At 41.1% G+C, this 18,506-nt stretch overlaps 1 protein-coding gene across 13 annotated transcripts in view; it reads right to left on the bottom strand.

Annotated features, from left to right (window-relative positions):
• macf1a (microtubule actin crosslinking factor 1a) overlaps window positions 1–18,506 on the bottom strand; it is a 136,214-nt gene that overhangs the window by 51,979 nt on the left and 65,729 nt on the right. For 12 of the 13 annotated variants that reach the window (XM_087787108.1, XM_087787113.1, XM_087787109.1 and 9 more), the window contains 29 exons: window positions 18,343–18,462; window positions 18,143–18,238; window positions 17,808–17,935; window positions 17,354–17,447; window positions 16,891–17,045; window positions 16,539–16,827; window positions 16,157–16,285; window positions 16,007–16,084; window positions 15,673–15,834; window positions 15,486–15,590; window positions 15,292–15,387; window positions 14,646–14,771; window positions 14,232–14,384; window positions 12,626–12,780; window positions 12,436–12,562; window positions 12,180–12,363; window positions 11,259–11,428; window positions 11,012–11,190; window positions 10,791–10,929; window positions 9,930–10,123; window positions 9,705–9,864; window positions 9,561–9,644; window positions 9,265–9,372; window positions 9,081–9,179; window positions 8,901–9,014; window positions 8,716–8,807; window positions 8,532–8,637; window positions 279–6,800; window positions 42–197 (listed from right to left, as the gene is read on the bottom strand). In XM_087787108.1, coding sequence (XP_087643234.1) covers window positions 42–197; window positions 279–6,800; window positions 8,532–8,637; window positions 8,716–8,807; window positions 8,901–9,014; window positions 9,081–9,179; window positions 9,265–9,372; window positions 9,561–9,644; window positions 9,705–9,864; window positions 9,930–10,123; window positions 10,791–10,929; window positions 11,012–11,190; window positions 11,259–11,428; window positions 12,180–12,363; window positions 12,436–12,562; window positions 12,626–12,780; window positions 14,232–14,384; window positions 14,646–14,771; window positions 15,292–15,387; window positions 15,486–15,590; window positions 15,673–15,834; window positions 16,007–16,084; window positions 16,157–16,285; window positions 16,539–16,827; window positions 16,891–17,045; window positions 17,354–17,447; window positions 17,808–17,935; window positions 18,143–18,238; window positions 18,343–18,462 — 10,320 coding nt within the window. The remainder of the gene's footprint in view (window positions 1–41; window positions 198–278; window positions 6,801–8,531; window positions 8,638–8,715; window positions 8,808–8,900; window positions 9,015–9,080; window positions 9,180–9,264; window positions 9,373–9,560; window positions 9,645–9,704; window positions 9,865–9,929; window positions 10,124–10,790; window positions 10,930–11,011; window positions 11,191–11,258; window positions 11,429–12,179; window positions 12,364–12,435; window positions 12,563–12,625; window positions 12,781–14,231; window positions 14,385–14,645; window positions 14,772–15,291; window positions 15,388–15,485; window positions 15,591–15,672; window positions 15,835–16,006; window positions 16,085–16,156; window positions 16,286–16,538; window positions 16,828–16,890; window positions 17,046–17,353; window positions 17,448–17,807; window positions 17,936–18,142; window positions 18,239–18,342; window positions 18,463–18,506) is intronic. The other variant, XM_087787112.1, reaches the window with a different exon arrangement.

Raw genomic sequence — 18,506 nt, 5'->3', positions numbered from 1 at the left:
TGAAGGTGAGCATTATTCAAAGAAAGATCAATTCAATTTACCTTGGTATGGTGGATGATGTCATCCAAAGCGATGAGTCCGCGTCCGACAGCCTGTTGCTGCTGCTGTTTAAGACGCACCTCAAGATGTCGGACCATAGAGATGAGAGCAACGATCCTTTGATCGTGTTCCAAACACTCCTGGCGTGCCAATGACGACTAGGATTTTAAAGCATAGTTTCAAAAATACATAACAAAGACGATAAAAAAAAGTTTCTAAACAAGCTCTTTCGTCCTCACCTTGCCTGACACAGGTGTTTCTTCTACTTCCCTTAGAAGATTTTTCTCAATGATTTCTGTGTTGTAAAGTTCCGCAAAACTTCCTGCGGCCCCGTCAGACTTTTTGACATTAGAGGATTCAGATAGAGGGTCGTCTGAAATCAAGTACGATGCCTCTGGAGAACTACGTGAAACAGATTCACCAACAGTGGCAGCTTCACCTTCCACAATTGTGTCCACAGTTTCTCCGAGCATGCTAACAAATTCATCGGTGGGTGAAGTATCTGGTTTGATACTTGATTTATCTTCAGATGGGTCATTGCAAAGGCTCTCATCTTTGGCACTGGTCGGATAAGGGCTAATGGATTCATCGGTGGGTGAAGTGTCCGGTTTGATACTTGATTTATCTTCAGATGGGTCATTGCAAAGGCTCTCATCTTTGGCACTGGTCGAGTAAGGGTCGTGCAATGTCAATCCTTCACTAGATTCACCTCCCATTTCTAATGAGATAACATTTTCACTTTTCTTGTTGATCAATTCAACATCTCCAAAAAGTGAACTTTTCATTTCTTCAATCTGTTCACCCCCACCAATTGTTTTGTCATCTTTTTCATCATCTGAACTTTTGGGTTCATCTTCTGATTGAATTATAAAGGGTTCACTTTGTTGACTGACCTCAACTTTCCCTTCTATTGATGGAATAGATGATTCAGATTGCAATTTCAGCAGTGATTTGTTTTCCAGGGTGAGATCGTAATCAAGATTTCCGTTATCAGACATCTCGTCATCTTTCTGCAACTTCTCATCTCCATCCAAACTTATAACCGAGCACTGGGAAGGTGCCTCCTCCAATTCCTTGACTGTAAGGGCTTCTCTTGCATGTTCTGGGGATTGTTTCTCTGTTGAATGGGTGACATTGTGTGTACCAAGTACATTAACATCCATCTGAGCTTTTTCTTTTGCATTTAAGTTGGTGTAAGAATCTTCCATCTTATCTGAACTAGAAGATACTTCTAGAGTTCTTATCTTATCACCCAACTCTTCAAAGGGTATTGAAGTTTGGCTTAAGTTAGGCAATGTTTTATTGGTATGTTTCTCACCATCAAGTGTCCTAACTTCTTGGTGATGGTTGTGTTGAGTATCAACGCAGATACTTGAAACTTCCCTGGAAGGAAAGTTTGAAGTAACTTCAGCTCCATTATCCTCTGGGGGGATTGAAAGGTTCTCACCAATGGTGGCTTTAACTTCCTCACTGGGCAACATGTCCTCAGTATTCAGCTTTTCTTTTGGAGTACTTCTCCTCAAATTTTCTTCTGTCAGGTCATCAATGCCAACAGGTATTGTGACATCTTGCATCTCTTTAACACCCCAGCTTGTTGTTGATTCTTCTTCTTGAACTAGGTTTGACTGGCTATCCTGATTATTTATGGCCTGGTTTTCACTCAAGAGAGACTCAGCAATGGCTTTATTTGACTTTTCCTCAGGAGATTTCTTTTTGGTCTGAATCTCACTTTCGAATGCAGAACCCAGAGGGTTATTGTCTGTACTGGATTTCTCCAGAACTTCTGAATTTGAGCTTAACCTCTTTGATTCTAGTACATTTTTGGTAATATCAAGGGTTTTACCTTCCTTTGGCAGTTGAGAATCTGTATGTGCTAGAATCGAACTTGGCTTACAAATTTCTGGTTCCGCACTAATTAACTTTATTTTCTCACTTGTACAATTTTCTTTACTCATTGTGGGTGTAGCTTTGTTTTTATTCTTCCCGGTTACTGCTGCGTCTGATGTAAAGTCCAGTTTGTCATCCACCAATTGGTTTGCAACAGCTGACTCAGGTTTATCTCCAAAGCTTGAAATCTTTATTTTCTTTTTTTTACTTCTTTTACTTTGTTGTGTCTGAGTTGGCTTGGTAGTAACAGTTGTATCTTTCTTTGGTATAGTATCATCCATGGTTTTTGGTAACAACGCCACTCGTAAGCCTGCAGTAACTGGTTCCTCATCAACCATAGTATTCTTTATTTCTTCAGATACCTTGACACCCAAACTCAGAGCATCTCCAGGAGCAGGATCTACTTTCATTGTTTTTGCATCCTCCTTATTGCTCTTGACAACTTCTTTACGCAAGGCTTTCAATTCTTCAGCAGCCTGCTTATCACTGACGGCAGGTTCAAACACCTTTTTGAGAATTTTTTCTTTTGCTTTCAGTAACAATGCAGCTTTCTGATCATCTGGTAAAGTTGATTTACGGGGAATGTACTGCTCAACAGTGACTGGTAGCTCCTGGCATTTCTGTGAGTCAGGAACCTTGTCTGTTCCATGCTTGTCTTCTTTGTGTTCGTTTAAAATGTCTGTATACGACTTCTGTTGCTGACCAGGAAAAACTGTCTGTTCTTGTTTTGGTAATAGCTCTTCATTCATATTGCTTTTCACCTTTTCTTTTAAGGGCCCATCAGACCTCTCCATGTCTTTCATTTCAATATTGAGTGTTTTATGCCTTGATGTTGTGGTTGGTAATTTAGAGGGAGGATATGGACCTCCATCATTTTCTACTTCTTGTTGGGTTGAATTTGCCGTTTCAATGTCACTTTCGATACCCTTTCCTTTGTTTTTATTCTTCCTCTTCTTTTTGCTCTTTGGCTTCGTCTGTTCCTTCTCCTCATGTACACTTTCATTAATGACCTCTTGTACCACTCTGTCAAACTTTTCAATCTCTCCAATGTCACCTAAAGAAACATTGGCAGGTTCATCACACGTATCATCTCCAAGATGAACAAACCTGTCCTCAACTCTATCAACATCTTCAACCTTTTCCATTAAACATTCATCATCTCCATAAACAATCTTGTCCTCGTTCTCTTCAGAAATAATCAATTCAATCTTTTCCATCTGTGGCAAAATCTCTTCAATGGCTTGTTGGATTCTTCTCTCAACATTGGTGGCAAATTCACTTAACATGTCAACGGATTGATCCGGTTCAGTTGAGCTGTTTTCTTCCTCAAACACTGGTGATTCATTATGCTCTACTTTGATATCACCAACAGCAAAGTCTTCAAAACTTTCAGAGGATGACACAATCTCCACACTTTTTAAGTTTATAAAGTCGTAGTCCGACAAAGGAGAAGGCCCCTCTGTAGCAACATCTGACCCGGTGTATGGACTGTCTGTGCTTACGACTGTTAATTCAATGTGTGGGCTGTGCACATCATTGGACGAGGAAACAGGTGATGCTACATTCTCATTGACTGATGTATCCATTAGAGACATTTCATCCTGAATCTTGACAGCAATGTCTGTTGAAATCAGACCAATTTCGACAGCATTATCAATATTACACACCTGTTGACCATTGGCAGGGTTGTATAATCCTCCTGCTTTAAATTGGTTGATAGCTATCGTCTGGGCCATATCCTCGGAAACCAAACGTTTTTTCAAAGCTTCATTTAGATTTAATCGTTCACCAGTTGAGATATCAATAACCCCACCACTGTCTGCCTGGCACTGAAGCATTCTCAAAGCTGGCACTGGATCAACTTCATTGGCTTCAACGGCCTCAAGAAGAGTTAAAGATTTCACACCTCTAAAAGGGTGAACTTCTAGAAAGCGTTGACCTGTTTCAATATCTATTCCAGCCTGGTTTACAAGGTCTGCATAAGGCACTATCTGAGCGGTTTTGGGGTCTAGCAATCCTTCAGTTATGTTAACTGAGGCCATTACTTCAGTGAATACACTCTCATCCAGGAGACCTTTCGAAACAGCCTTTTTAAGTGTCAGTTTACTTCCAGATGAAGGGTCCGTAATAGCACCGGTTAATGCTTGGAAAGAGACGGCATTAGTTGATAATGCTGCACCTGGACTCCCGTTGCGTATCATTTCTATTTCTTCAAGCCCAGGAGCATTGGAGCGGTCAACCAGTCCTCTCTCCACAGCGTCAGCCACTGATAGTCTAATTCTGGAAGCGTGATGAATTATGCCACCTTCAGAAACTTGTCTCGCCAAAACTTGATAGGCAACCTCCGCGCTAACAAACCCTTTTTGAATGGCCTGCTCCAAAGGAACTGGAGAACCAGTCACTGGGTCAATTATGCCTCTCATCTGGAGCTGCAATAACGTTTTGGTGTAAGCTGCTTCTTCATCAGTATCGTTTCCTCTATAAACTTTCTCAAGTGCAATAAGTTCCTCTGTTTGACTTTCATCTATTAATCCCAGTTCTGATGCAGACCTTACAGAGACCCTAGTATTGGTTGATGGGTCAACAACACCTCCAGATACAACCTGGGCCTCAATAAGTTTATCAGCAGTTTTAACATCAATTAATCCTGCCGAAGCTGCCTCTCTGACACCATATAACCGGCTCTTCTCTGCGTCTACGATTCCAGCAACAGTTTTATCCGACTGTAAAACACTCCACATAACCTCTTCATCTTCTTGCCCATTTTGCAAAACGTCATCCAAGGCAACTGATTTACCCTGCCCAACATCTATCAAACCGCCAAACAAACCTGCCTCTGCCATTAACTTAACCACAGTGTGGCTAGCAAGAACACCTTGTGCAACTGCCTCATCTGGAAGGAGCCTTTCTCCATCTGCAGTCAAAAGCCCCCCATGTTTAAAATCCAGGACTAGGCTTTCAAATTCAGAATCATCTGCTTCCTTTTCAATATCTTCTACGACATCATCTTTAACTGCGCTGGTCTCTTTGTTGACTCTGTTCCTTTCAGACAGGGATGGTGGATTTTCCTCAAGTTTCACATATTTAACTTGTGTGACATTTTGTTTAGAAACAACTGCTTCTAGGGACAGTTTAACATCTTCGGACTTAGGAAAAGGTATAACAGTTTTTTCACTGGTTGTAAATGCTGTGCACTCAATATTTGGATCATTGCAATCTTTATATTGAATGTCTGCCAGAGAGGATTGTTGGATTTTACTTCTTTGTACATTTTTATCCTTGGCAATAGCATCTTTATCTTCAACGACATTTGCTGACGGAGTAACATTATACTCAACTGTAACTGATGGTTCACATGTCACTTGTTCATGGTTTTCTTCTTTATTTATTTTCTCTACTTCTATTGCAGTCTCATCACTTGGTTGGACAGCACGTGTATTGATAACTTGGTTTCCATGAATCTTACTTGTTGTCTGTAATGGTGGGTCACTTTCTGAGGAACTCCACTCAACAGGTCCGTTGAGTAAAGCACTGAGCTCTTGATCAAGAACCAACAAGCGTTTTCCAGAGTTCGTATCAATGTAGCTGTTATTCAAAATGTGAATAACAATTACTTCTTTCTTTTGCTCTGGGGTTGATGGAAATGCAGATGAGCTTGCGAAAGCCTGACTCGGCTGTTTCATGGGTAAGTTACCCAAGTGGTCTATATTCGGGGCGATGTCTGGAACGGATATCTGTTGAAGAATCCCAATTACCCGAGGGTCAGGTAGCGTTCCCATTTCCTCCTTCAAATGTATTAACTTGAGAGTTTCTGGGTTGTACAAAGCACCAATGTAATGTCGTTGCCTTAGAATTTTTCTCGCAAGATCTGCAGACACAAGTCCTTGTAGGTCTGCCTCTGCTATGGACATGAACTCTCCAGATTCAGGCCAAATAAATCCTTTGAAAGCATGAAGGGACCCCAACACTCGTAAAGCCAAACGGGGGGAGATCAGGTCCCTTTCAACGCTGTCATCTAAATTCAATCTTTCTCCATTAAAAACGTCGATCACACCTCCATTGACCAGCTGTCGGGACAAGATGGCACACGCTAAATCCTGGTCCATTAGCCCATGACGAACAGCCTCCTGAGTTGTGAGTCTGTGGCCAGATCGGGGGTCAGCAATGCCACCGGCAAAAAGTTGTGCCTCAAGGAGTCTTACAGCGACTTTACGATCGATGATTCCTTCCTGCAGAGCACGGAAAATACCAACTTTCTTTCCTGAACGAAGCATCACAGATCCCCTGGGTTGTTGTTTGACTGGAAGAAAAAGTAAACCATTGTCGTCAGGGACACAACGCTGCTGGAGTTCAGACAGGGTCAGTTTCTCTGCCGTGCTTGGATCAATAAGTTCTCTGTTTTGTTTCTTGTCCTGTAGTTTGGAAATTGTCTCTTGTGGTAACAGTCTTAATTTGGATGCTTCCGCCAGACTCAGTAATGTCCCAGTTGATTTTCTCAGCCCGCCAGTATTCATTTCCAGTTCAAGAATACGAAGTAGATTTTCCTCTCTGATAAGTCCAAACTCCAGGGCTTTAACCACCGGGAGAACATTTTTTTCTTGTGTAGATTTTGTAGAATTCACCAACACCACTGCACGCTCTAGCTCAGACAGACATTTCTGTGTATGGCTGTCAATAAGTCCGTGAGCCAGGCTTTGTTCCAGCGACAATCTTCGAGGGTCATCGGGCTGGATGAGCCCGCCTGTCAAAACCAGCTGCGCCTCCAAAAGACACAGACAGGTATCTTGATCGATCAAACCTCGTTGTGCTGCTTGGAAAACTGAATACGTTTCCACTGTTCCAAGGTCAATCACTCCAGCAATAACATTTTGATTCTATAAAAGAAAGAAAAAAACAAAACAGTTTGTGCTCAAGTTAGCAAAAAATACTGTCACCAAATGTTATTTGTATTTAGCAAAATTTTGATTTACTTGAATATGTGTACTTTTTTAAAGTAAGCATGCATGAGTATTACACTCCAGAACTTACCATAATGAGAAACAAAATACATTTTAAAAAGAAGCGACAATAAAAAAAAGCAGGCAGTACTTACCATGAAAGCTTGTTGGACGACGCACACACACAATCGTAGCAGATTTGGCTCAGCAGAGGCGCACAGGTGAGAAGCTGTTTGTTAGCATACTGCATGCCCCTACATGTTTGACGCCTTACTGACATGAACATGTGTAGTTTTTGGACATTTTGGAGGTAGATATGTCAATATCAATGCCAACTACTCCCAAACGCTATCAGCAATTGCCCCAGTGATATTGTTCACAGTAATCCAAGAATGTTTTGTCCTGATCTGACTCTCTTCCTGCCATCAACTAACTTGTTGAGAACTCTCGCCCTCATGATACGACGTCTTCGTTTGCAGCCGTTAGTGTTTTCTTTAAGCAAAATGCGGTTTAAGGTTTCACACATTAATATCACACGTGACAAACGGTGAGCGACACAATCTCGTGATCCAGACACAACATGCTCAAATGGTGAAGTTGTTGTTTGGCAAAGCAGCCCTCTTTGGTGGACTAATCCCCACATTGTATGTATTCAGAACAGAATTGAAAACAATTGAAGATAAAATAAAAAATTTAAAAAAGGATTCAGTTGAAGGGTGTGTGAAGCATGTGTAAATGTGTTGTCAAAAGCACAACTTTATGTATGTAGCCAACATAACGTAACATCAATAAGATGTTTACCACACTAATAAGTAACTAAAGGGATGAAATGAAGGCTCTCTAGCTCTACTGTCCGCCGCTGTTGCAGAGCGTCACCACTAGGGCAATGTGTTAAACATGACAGCTGTTAAGCAGATGATTCGGATGATGATTGACAGAGCTGCACAAAACGTTGTAAAAAATAATGCTGTGGTGTTACAGTACAACTTTTCACATACCAAGATGAAAAAATGTATGGTTGATTAAAACTAAGAATGTGTGCCGTTTTTCTATTGGTTATGTTGTGTGTTATCCTATTTCATTATTATGTGCTTTACTGACACCACAAAAAAAACATTGTTGGTTTTAGAACACTGGTAAAAAAAAGTTTCTGATAATGATAAAATCAAGTTATATGCATGCAATAACTGTGCATTTAACAGCTAAAACCCAAACCATTTTTGCATCTAACAGGTTGTAACTATTATTGTCTAAGCTGAGTTCTCTGATTTTGTGCAGCTCAAATAATGACGGTGATGATGACTCAAAGAAAATGTGAATTCAAACATTATTTGTATGGTGACCTGTGTTACACTCCATGCTTTAATCCAGTTCAGATCATGTAAACCAGAGAAAGCGCCCAAATGTATTCAGATTCTTTTTTTTAAATTTCCAATTTCTTAATGGGGAATTTTCAGGTTTTCTCTGGTAAAAAGTCTGAAGAGACTCTTGGTTAAAAAACACAGATGTTTTGTAGTGATGATTGTCAATAAAAAATAACCATGCGGTTCAATAGACTCTCTCACTTGCTGACAGACAGACAGACACAGGACACACACTTGATAACGTGATGATTGCATTCACGTCCAAGCACAACACACTGCAGCTGAACCCCTTACAATACTTTACCTTCTTATCTTCCTCCTTTGCCTGTTGCTGCTCCAGTTGTTGGCTGTAGGTGTTGGTCAGATCTTCCAGCAGCGCTTTCACTTGACCTCGCTCCTCAGGAGATAACCTGATCAAGACACAATTTTCAATAAGAATTATGACCATTATATGGATCCAGAGCTAAACATTACAGATGTGGACTTACTTGTTGGCTTGTTTGGACAAGAGGAACACTTGTGTGCTCCGGACAGCCTCTGCCACCTCATCCTTCTTAGCAGCCAGTTGATCATTGAGTGCCTGAAGAAGACAAACATCAGAGGAAATAAGCTTCAGTGTTTCAAAAAAATACTAATAGCTATAAAGAAGAAGTCAATAAAAACATTTATCTACCTGTTGAGCAGCAGCAGAGTTGGAGCCTGCAGCTCGACTCTGAAGGCCTTTGACCCAACCGAGCAAGTCGGAAACCTGGCTGACATGCGTTTGCTTCTCTTCCTCCATTTCTTTCTGCAAAGAGATCAACACGGTTGAAAACGTAAAAATGCAAACATTAACAGTAGGAGAGTAGCACACCTCTTCTTCTTCTAGTCTTCTCAGTGCGTCGCTGATGTACTTGATGTGTTGTGTCGTCAGCGTGACCAGAGCCGTGTAACGTGTCCGCAGGTCGATGAACTGGACAAACAAACAGTTGTCGCACACCTCTGTGAGTTTCAACACCAACATGTTAAACATGTAGTTTGTGTGTGTTTGCACTGACCTCATGAGTGATGGCGTCAGAGGAGTTTTGGATCCGCCTTCGCTTGACAGGTAAGTTGTGTATCGACTCCACGTGTGCCTTGTAGGTCATCAACTGAAGCTCGTACGACTACACGTGAAGACCACATGGTTAAAAAATGTTCATGTCCAAGATTCCTTTCCCTATATAATTAATATTAGGGGTCTCAAACTTGTATCACTTAGGCCATTTGCAAGCCATGACATGAAAGTCTTTCGTCGTTGGCGTTTAAATGAAGTACAAGTGTGGCCCCTAATGAACACAAACTGAAAACCTACCTTCACCGACTTGCAGTATGCTTTAGAGTGGGTCTGACAATCATCTAGCTTAGTCTGGTTCTGCTCAATTTCTGCCACTAATGCCTGCAGGAAGTAAAATAACATTAGCGTAAAGTCACAACAAGAAAGAGTTTGAATACAAACCGTCTGTTGGGCCAGTTGTTCTGAGAGCGCTTTACTGTCCGTCTGACCAACTTGTGTATTTTCCTGCCGCTCTGTCGTCTCCACGATCCACTTCATCAGCCCTGAGTGTCCCTCTCTGTACTGCTGCAGCTCCAAGGAAAGCGAGTCTAGATCAGTCAGCCTGAGAAAAAAGACAACTTTAGTCACTTGTACAAGATTTTATAAAATAACTACTTTTCTACTCGCCTGGTGTCCATTTGGCTCTGGACTTCACTCCATCTCTTTGCGATACCGTTGGTCTTTTCCTGGTATCGTCCTGCTTCAAGGCTTCTGTCTGGCTGGAGATGACTGAGGTCGGATCCTGCCTCTCTGACGCCATCTAGCTGTGACTGCAAGGACTTCATGATGCTCTCTTGTTCCCCAACATCGGTCTTCATTTTCTTTAGGGGAAAGTAGAGTTGCAAAGTTAGACTAACAAATATTTTGAATTTTTTTAACACTAAAGTTAACAACAGATAAAGTCTTTGGGTGATTCTTTGAAACAAGTCCTTGAACTTATTGGCTCTTGTATGTATACATGAAAATTTGTCATGTGTCAAGGATCAAATCTTTTAATTGAAGTGTTGTGAATTACATTATGCATGTTTAAGTGTCAATGTAAATGTTTACCAATAACATTTCCCAATGACATCATCCTATAACACGTAATAGATACATTTTTTTTCAAACTTTTTAGTAAAGTGAAAGGAATTTCAAAATAAAGGTTATACTTGCTAGCTTGGATAGTTCAATAACGGTGCTGGCCACAGTCATTGTGAATAACAAACTTTGTTTTTCTAACATCAAATGAATGTCAGGAAAACTTTTAATATTTTTTAAATTAATTTATAGATTACCAGTATTTCCTTTTTTTGTTCCTTTTAAAAATATTGTCCATTATGGTGTGGTTAAGATAAATTCATCTGTACTTAAAGTAACCCTTTGGTCACAATAAAAAGGACAACTTTATCATTTAACTGATTCTGCAATCTTTTTAAACATAATGTGCATAATGTGAATCTAAATAAAAAAAATGGAACAACCCATTAATGTGTATTAAATAGTTACTCTGAGTTGGTCTTGTAAGTCCTGAATGCCCTTGATGTCGGCAGGAATGATGTATTCATCACTCAAGATCTCCTCATATTTCCTGACCAGGCTCTCTGCTGCATCGAGATTCCTCGTCATGTCACCTAAAGACTTGGTGCTGCAAAGGAGAACCACAGAGGAACGTTTTATTGCGTGTGTTGAGCATGAAAACAAGCACAGGTCGAATCATAAAGTCTCACAGATGAAGGAAGGATGTCGAGATCTGCTGCACTTTGTCCATCTTCTCCATGCTCTGGTTGAGTTCTGAGCGCAATGCTGGAGAACTGGGTGACGTCGGCTTCTCATTCAAGAAGCTGACACAGCGAGGAGAGAGTGAGGCTAACTGGGAACGCACGGCGTCCAGTTCTTTCTGAAGCTTCTAGAAATGAAGTAAAATCAGCTCAGAATCATGAGAGAAGAAGCAGAGCTTGAATTAACCAAACTGACCTGCTGCCCTTGTGCAAGGATGACGTCGTCAGCACCAAGGTCACCTGGTGTCAGACTGGGAGGTGGATTCTGCAGCCGTATCAGAAGAGATTGTTCAATCTCCTTCAGTCGCAGAGTGACGTCTTTCAGCTCGGACAGGTAGAGGCGCGGCGTCGACTCGTCCCGCTCCACTGTGGAACAAACATTTTCAATATGGTGTCTTCTGACCTTTTCTTTCGCCTTTCATGTAAAGTATGGAAGTATATCAGTGCCATAAGAACAATGAATCAATCATTTTTGGAATCATTTAATCCGAAGTATCTATATTGAAAACACATTAGTTTTTGTTGAATAATATCTATTTTAAAGTTGTTGTTTTTTTAATTTAATTCAAAAAAGGTAATCTTTTTAAATGAACGGATTTTGTTTAACACAGAGTATGATATTGTAATTACAATGATTTTAAAGTATATGTTTTACTCATAGCCTTTGACATTATATATAAAAATGTGGTATAATAGAACCACACAAATAGTAGAACTTCTTGATCGGACTTACAACCGATCATGCGATGCTCAGACAATCATGTGACAAATAAAACTAAAAGAAATTTGACTACTGTACTTATCAAACTATGTGTTCAAAAATCTTTCAAATAGGAAATGTTTATTTTCCATCAATTATTAACAAAAAAAGATTATTTCAAACTTTAAACATACAAATAATTTAATTCATTTAATAAATAAAATGAACACAAATTAAACAATTCAATAAAGGAATTTTTTAACACAATTGTTTTTTTTAAATGAAAAAAATATATTCTGATGCTACTGATATATCTACATATTAAATGTACATTAAGGGTCTCTCACAGATACAAAAACAAAATAAATTGGACACTCCAGACTATTTAAATCCCTCTACCAAGAAGAAACGTCTTACTGGTCTCCAGGCTGACGAGCAGGTCTTTACAGTGCTGCAGAGCTTGCTGAACATCCACCTCTAGCTCTCGTCTCTCAGTCGGCGTGAACAGAGAACTCTCCTTGCTGTCGCACAAGAAGTCCGTAAGTTGTGACTCCAGGCGGTCCAAGACTTGCTGTCGCCCGGCGGGCTCCTGAGCCTGGACCTGTTGATCACAGGAAGAGTTGAGATCAGCGCCTCAGAGACTCAGATGTGATGAGACAGGCAAAAGTCTGACCGAGTCAAGGTTCCACTCAGAGACGGCTGCGATGTCCTTGATGAGATAGTTCCAGGAGACCACGCTTTTCATGTTGACGTGCAGCTGATGCCAGAGAGACATCACCTTCTGGTACATCTGCTCCGTCCTGTAAGAGTATACGAGTCCTTCAGCCTTGTTCTCCTACGTCTTTTTCCTCATAAAAACAGACCTGCTGGCTGTGTCGATGGCATCCTGGTTTGGTGGGGGCACGCTGAAGCAGACAGATGGCACCATGGCCTCGTTCCCTGTGGGGCTGATCACCTTCCATTTGGTTCTCTGAGAGTTGTCCTCCAGCACGCACTCCTCACCGCGGTTAATTGTGATCTGAGGGTGCGACGAAAAGATGGTGGAAAACCAGGATGAATGGACGGATGGCAGACGAGGAGATGAGTTACAAAGATGAGAGAACACAATGACAGCATTAAAAAAATGATTAAACTTTAATATATATATTTTTTTGTAAATACAGAAAAAAAAGGCAAAAACAAACAAAAAATGTCTATAAACATGGAGTCATGGTGTTAGCAAGAGCCCTGTGGAATTTGATAGTTGCCTCTCAAACAAACAAAAACATCAACACAGGAAGAAGCGTTTTTTCCTAACACAGCGGCGCTCCCTGCTGGACAAGGACTAACAATGCTCCCTATGACATGGTGCATGTGAGAGGGAAAGATTAGGTGGATCTACCTGAACGTTTTTCTTTCCAGCCGATAGACAGGAGGGAGAAGGAGGGTAGGGAGGAAGGAAGGGAAGAAGGAGGTACGGGGGAAGAGAGGGAGACATAGGCAAGTGAGCGAGAGAGATTACTGGAGGTGAAAATCTGCTGCTGAGTATCCTCACAAAAACTCCTCTGTCAGTGCTTAGTGTGGACTCATATACCGGGTCAACACAAAGTTCTGCTAGCAATTTCCCACAAATGTGGAAATGTGGAGCTGACCAGGATGTAATGATGCTTAATAAAAGTTGGGAAATATGAAGGCACTTGGAAAATGTCATGACAGCAAGTGCCCATAGATGCATATTAAAAATGTCTACAAAAGCTAGAACCGTTATCAGTTTGGTTGAACTACACCGGGGTGGCTAAAATATGAAAGATAGGATTTTTTACAGCAGCTCAGTCCTTCCACAGAATATTTAAAGCCACCTCAAGTTCTAACCAACCAAGCAAAACGTGTTGAAATTATATATAAAATTGGCACAAAACAGCAATTTAAAGGAAAAAACTACAGCTAGCTCCTGGAATGTCTTAAGCACAATGGTTAAAATTAGCTTCAGTGTTAACATTGCTGAAATGTTGTCAGCAAAATTAATCCTGCAATGACTGTTGTTGTACATTTAGTTAACTAGTCATCCAAAACATAATAAATGCAAACGTAGCTAATATTGTTTTGCGTTAAATTGGAGAAAGACAGAAATTTCTAAAGCGATCATTGTGGCTCCATGGAAGCTAAAATAAAAAGTTTATATTAAATTTTATAATATAGCTTTGTAACAAATAACCCTATTAACGTTGTGTGGTTTAACAAAGCAAAGCAAGGGAAGGATCAAACGTACATCATGATCTAGAAATTGTAAGCAGGGGATAATAACAATAACAATTAATGAATTGTTATGTATGGAAAGGTAGGTATCTGGAGAGGGGGACAGTGTGTCGAGAGTGCTATAACGTTAATCAGAATTCTCAGCGGCTGAGAGTAAAGAAATTAACAATTCAATGACGGAGATTGGAGGGAGATTCCTCTTCAAGCACACACAGGTTTAAGAAGTCAAGTCACCTCTATCTGTTTGTAGTCGCAGACGGCTCTGATCGGTGTGGTGGATGCCACCACACAGTCTGGACTACGGGGCCTGAGCTGAACCACCGTCTTCGCCCGCCCCATCAAGCCAGCCACGGTGCTGCGGTACTCGATGAGCTGCTCCTTCTCCTCCTATGAGAGATGAGTTCATTAGTTCTTTGCTTCAAATGACCGCATCAACGTGCAGACTGTGTTATCAGAAGGATGTGCATGGATGAGAGAGCATCAGTGATGATACCACAAAGCTTAAAGTCTATCGTCGATGCGTCTTCAGAGTATGATGCGACACTCACAATATTATTAAATGACAATCTAGAGAGATCGAAAAATGATCTGCACCTCTGCAGCCCCGTCTACTATTTATGCAACAAAAATGAGCGACAGTTCTGGTACCATGGAGTCTTGCAGCAGATCCTCCAGTTTGCTGAGGCGGCTGTTTTTGTCACAAGTGTACTGTCTCTTGATGGTGTCGTGAAGCTGTCGCAGATGAGACTCACAGTCTCTGGTGTCACTCATGAACTGAAAAGAGAAAAATCATTTCCATTCCATCAAAAATGTACAGCTTGGAATATACATTAATTAAAATTACTAAAACACTAAGTGTTTGTATCAATGAATGTTCCCTTATATATGTTGTCTACCTCCTTAATACCTCTAAACAAGCACTAAAATGTAATGTTAGTGGGGGTTTTTTATACTCATTTTAAAGTCAAGAAAAATATAGATATGATATGATACATGATAAACATTATAATAGGTCCATAAAGATTCAGTAGACATTTCAAGGTCTCTCTTGTAAATGAGACCCTGGGTCACAATGATATTTTACCTGTATACATAAAGGTTAATAAAATTGAAAAAGGACTCAAGATGTTTGCAGGGATAAATAGAGGATGGCAGTAACCTTTAATGACTATAAAGTTAAGAGACATTGTGCTGTTAAAGCTCTGACATTAAGAGTCATCTAGTGACTTCCACAAGGAAACCCTTAGGAAATAGATCTCGACAGGGAGCCGTTTGTCAAGACGGTGTGTGTCACCTGAAAGTAGGAGGTATTGTCTTTGAGATGCTGCTCCACACACACGCACAGCTGGTCCACCCACTGACTCTGGGTCTGCATGGCAGCGATGTACGCCTGTAAACATCACAGAGAGAAGACATTTAAATTTTTCATCTGTGGCAAAAAAAGATGAGAGAATAACTTGAGGTCAAAGGTCAGAGTTGAATATTCACCTCCACGGTCTGTTTGGCAGGATGGTTCTCCTGACAGAGTCTGTGAGCCGTTTCCTGCAGTGACCTCATCACCCCTCGTTTCTCGTCCAGTTCTAATCTCATTTCCTGAGAACAGACACCAGATTAATACGTCGTAGACCCAAACGGAGGTTGTGCTGGTACCACAACATCCCCTTCCCCCACTCACGCTGTATAATTCTCTCTTGGCATTCATGTCAGTGTTGTTGTGGCCCCAGTCGAAGGCGACCTCCTCCTCCTCCCTCTCGTTGAGCCATATCAGCTCCTCGGTGCAGTGAGACACAAAGGCGTGCAGACTCTCCAGACTTTGCAGACGCCAAGATGACTGTTCCTATGGTGACGGACAACAGATAACCCAAAGTCAGGGAGAGGATGTGAAGGGATGATGAAGTCATTCCTTGCACACTTTTCAAGATGTCTATTAAAATCCATTTGAACTCTCTGTGGTCATAATATTATGATCATTGTACAGTCAAATATGTTTTCTTACTTATCCTACTTACCAGAAGTTTGCAGTACTGGTGCTCCAGTTTGGCCAGTGTCTCAGCATAACTGCTCCTGAAGTTGGTCGAGACTTTATTCTGTAGATGAGATATGATTGTCTAGATGTTTGAGGACAATGAGGGTGAGTTTGTGTGTGTGTGTGTTTATACTTGATAAGAGCGAGCCTCCTGCAGACCACTCAGCAGCTCCTTCACTGAAGTGTGAATGTTGTTGTGTTCCTGTAGATGTTTCTCCACCGAGGGAAGATCTGCTCCCCACTCAGCCTGTTCCAGGAGTTCCTGCAACACACAAAACAACAAAAAAATAAGTCACCATAACAGTCAAGATAACGAAGCAGGATTTGTCTTTACGAGTGAATAAATAGAAAATAATCTAAATTCACCCAAAAATGTAAAAGTTGACATAATGAACATAAGTCAACAAACAAACACAAGTCAAAAAACAAACATGAGTCAACAAAAGAACATACATAAGTAAACAACAAAAAGGGCCATAGTCAACAAAACGAACAAGAGTAACCAGGACACATACCTGTGTCTCCTCCACCCATCCAAGCAACTCATAGATGAACCTCAAACTGCCTTCATCCTCGGATGAAGACATGGCCACCAGCTCCGACCGAGCCATGGGACGTCGAAGGACAGCGGCGCCAATAGCGCCCACGGCTCCTAGAGCTCCCAGCAAAGTCTGACCCACAGAAAGCCCAGAGTCTGTGTAGTCTGGCCCCGTGCTCCCGAGAGACTGGGAAAAATGTCCTTTCCTGTAGACACTGGAACACTGGAGCCTGAAGGAGACCAGCTCCTCCTGGAGGCACGAGACTCTGCATAGATAAGGTGCTATTAGTGGCCTGCGGGTTCAACCGTAACCAACTCGACAGACTTACCTGAAGGCCAGCTGCTCGACTTGGTAGTACTTCTTCGATCGCAGAACTTTAAGATCCTGGTTCAGTTCATGGATGAGAGATTCGCAGTCTTGAAGGTAGCAGGCGAGCTCGCTCTCACACTGTACCGGCTCGCCATTTTCTATTCTGGACATGTCCTGAGCACAAATAGTTTCATCTCTTGTAAGTAATTCATGAGTTGAGAAGCCAAAGCTTAGACTAGTAGAAATAAAATAGTCAAGCAGAAAAAAACCTGGTGAATTGTCATCGAATCAAAGGTTAATGAAGTCATGCTAATGCTAACATACTAGAAAGCTAACATTGCAGAGCCTAGAGAATGATCTATTCTGGACTTCCTGTTCTGATAGTAGTTGAATTATTAGTTATTATTATTATTATTATTAACTTATATGCTAAGTCAAAATCTTGCTTTGTGTGGTTCACTTGTCAGTATCATTTCACTCACAGCTTGTAGTGTGTTTTTAGCCAAAGTCAGTTTCTCTTCACAGTCCAGAGCCATGTTCTGGATCTTGTTAGCTCTCTGAAGAAGAACCTCAACCCTGGAAAAGAATGAGACACAATTGAACAAAATTGTACAAAGCAAGAAAAATTAAAGCAAATCACATTGAAATCAGGACATTATTATACGTGGGAAAAATTAGCTGAAAACAATTTAAAAGAAGAATAAATCAGGGGAAACAAACAAACTGGCACATAAAACAATGTTCAGCAAATAAAATGAAGGAAAAGAGAAAAAGAAAGACACAAATACACAAAAGAGACTGACAAAAGAACAATATCAAATACCTAAAACAAAAACCTGTTTACAACTATACAACATGCTAACGAACACAATATGAACAAAAAAACTATCCAATCAGGGGTAAGATATGAAAAAGATGAGTTGTGTGACTCCATACCTGTCGACCTCTGACCTCAGAGCTTTCTCTCTGACCAACATCTCCACGATCAATTTCCCCCACTCCTCCTCCAGGTCGTGAGGATGGAGACCTTTGGGAAGTTTGAGGCGACCAAATTCCATCCAAACCTACACGTGTAAAAACAAAAACATACCATCAGAAGGGTTCACACAATCAGCTGAGTGAGAGGTCGGAAAAAGTAGTTCTGGAGCATCATGAGTTCAGTCACACGATCCGTCTCATCGATGAAGTCACTCAAGGAGAAAAAAATCACCCAAGAACAAACCCATGACCCTCTACCCTTCTCACATCTCTGCTCCCCAGCACCATCTCACCTCAAGGAGTTTGTAGAGATGTTCAATTTGGCTTTTCTCCACTTGTTTATTAGGAATCTCTGTCTCTTTAAAGTGGACATATTCGTTGTAAAGTGCCTGGAAGAGGGAAGTAAGTGTTTCAAGATCAAGAAAGCTGACGTGTGTAAAGCGAGGATTGGACAAAATAAGAAATGTTAACAAAGTTCAAAGTAGAAACTAACTTTGAGTTCGGCAGGATTCTGGGGGAAGCTCTTGTTGTCCATGAGGCTCTTCTGCTGGAGGGTCCACTGGAGAAGAGAGGAGAACCTGGACTGATATTCGGACCATCGAAGGTCTACCTCCTGGTTACCAAGACAGAGGGATAAAGTCATGAGATAGAGTTCTG

The sequence above is a fragment of the Callionymus lyra genome, chromosome 3, assembly GCF_982586985.1.
Source record: "Callionymus lyra chromosome 3, fCalLyr1.hap1.1, whole genome shotgun sequence".
Taxonomy (NCBI): domain Eukaryota; kingdom Metazoa; phylum Chordata; class Actinopteri; order Syngnathiformes; family Callionymidae; genus Callionymus; species Callionymus lyra.
This window is presented reverse-complemented; position numbering and strand designations above follow the sequence as displayed.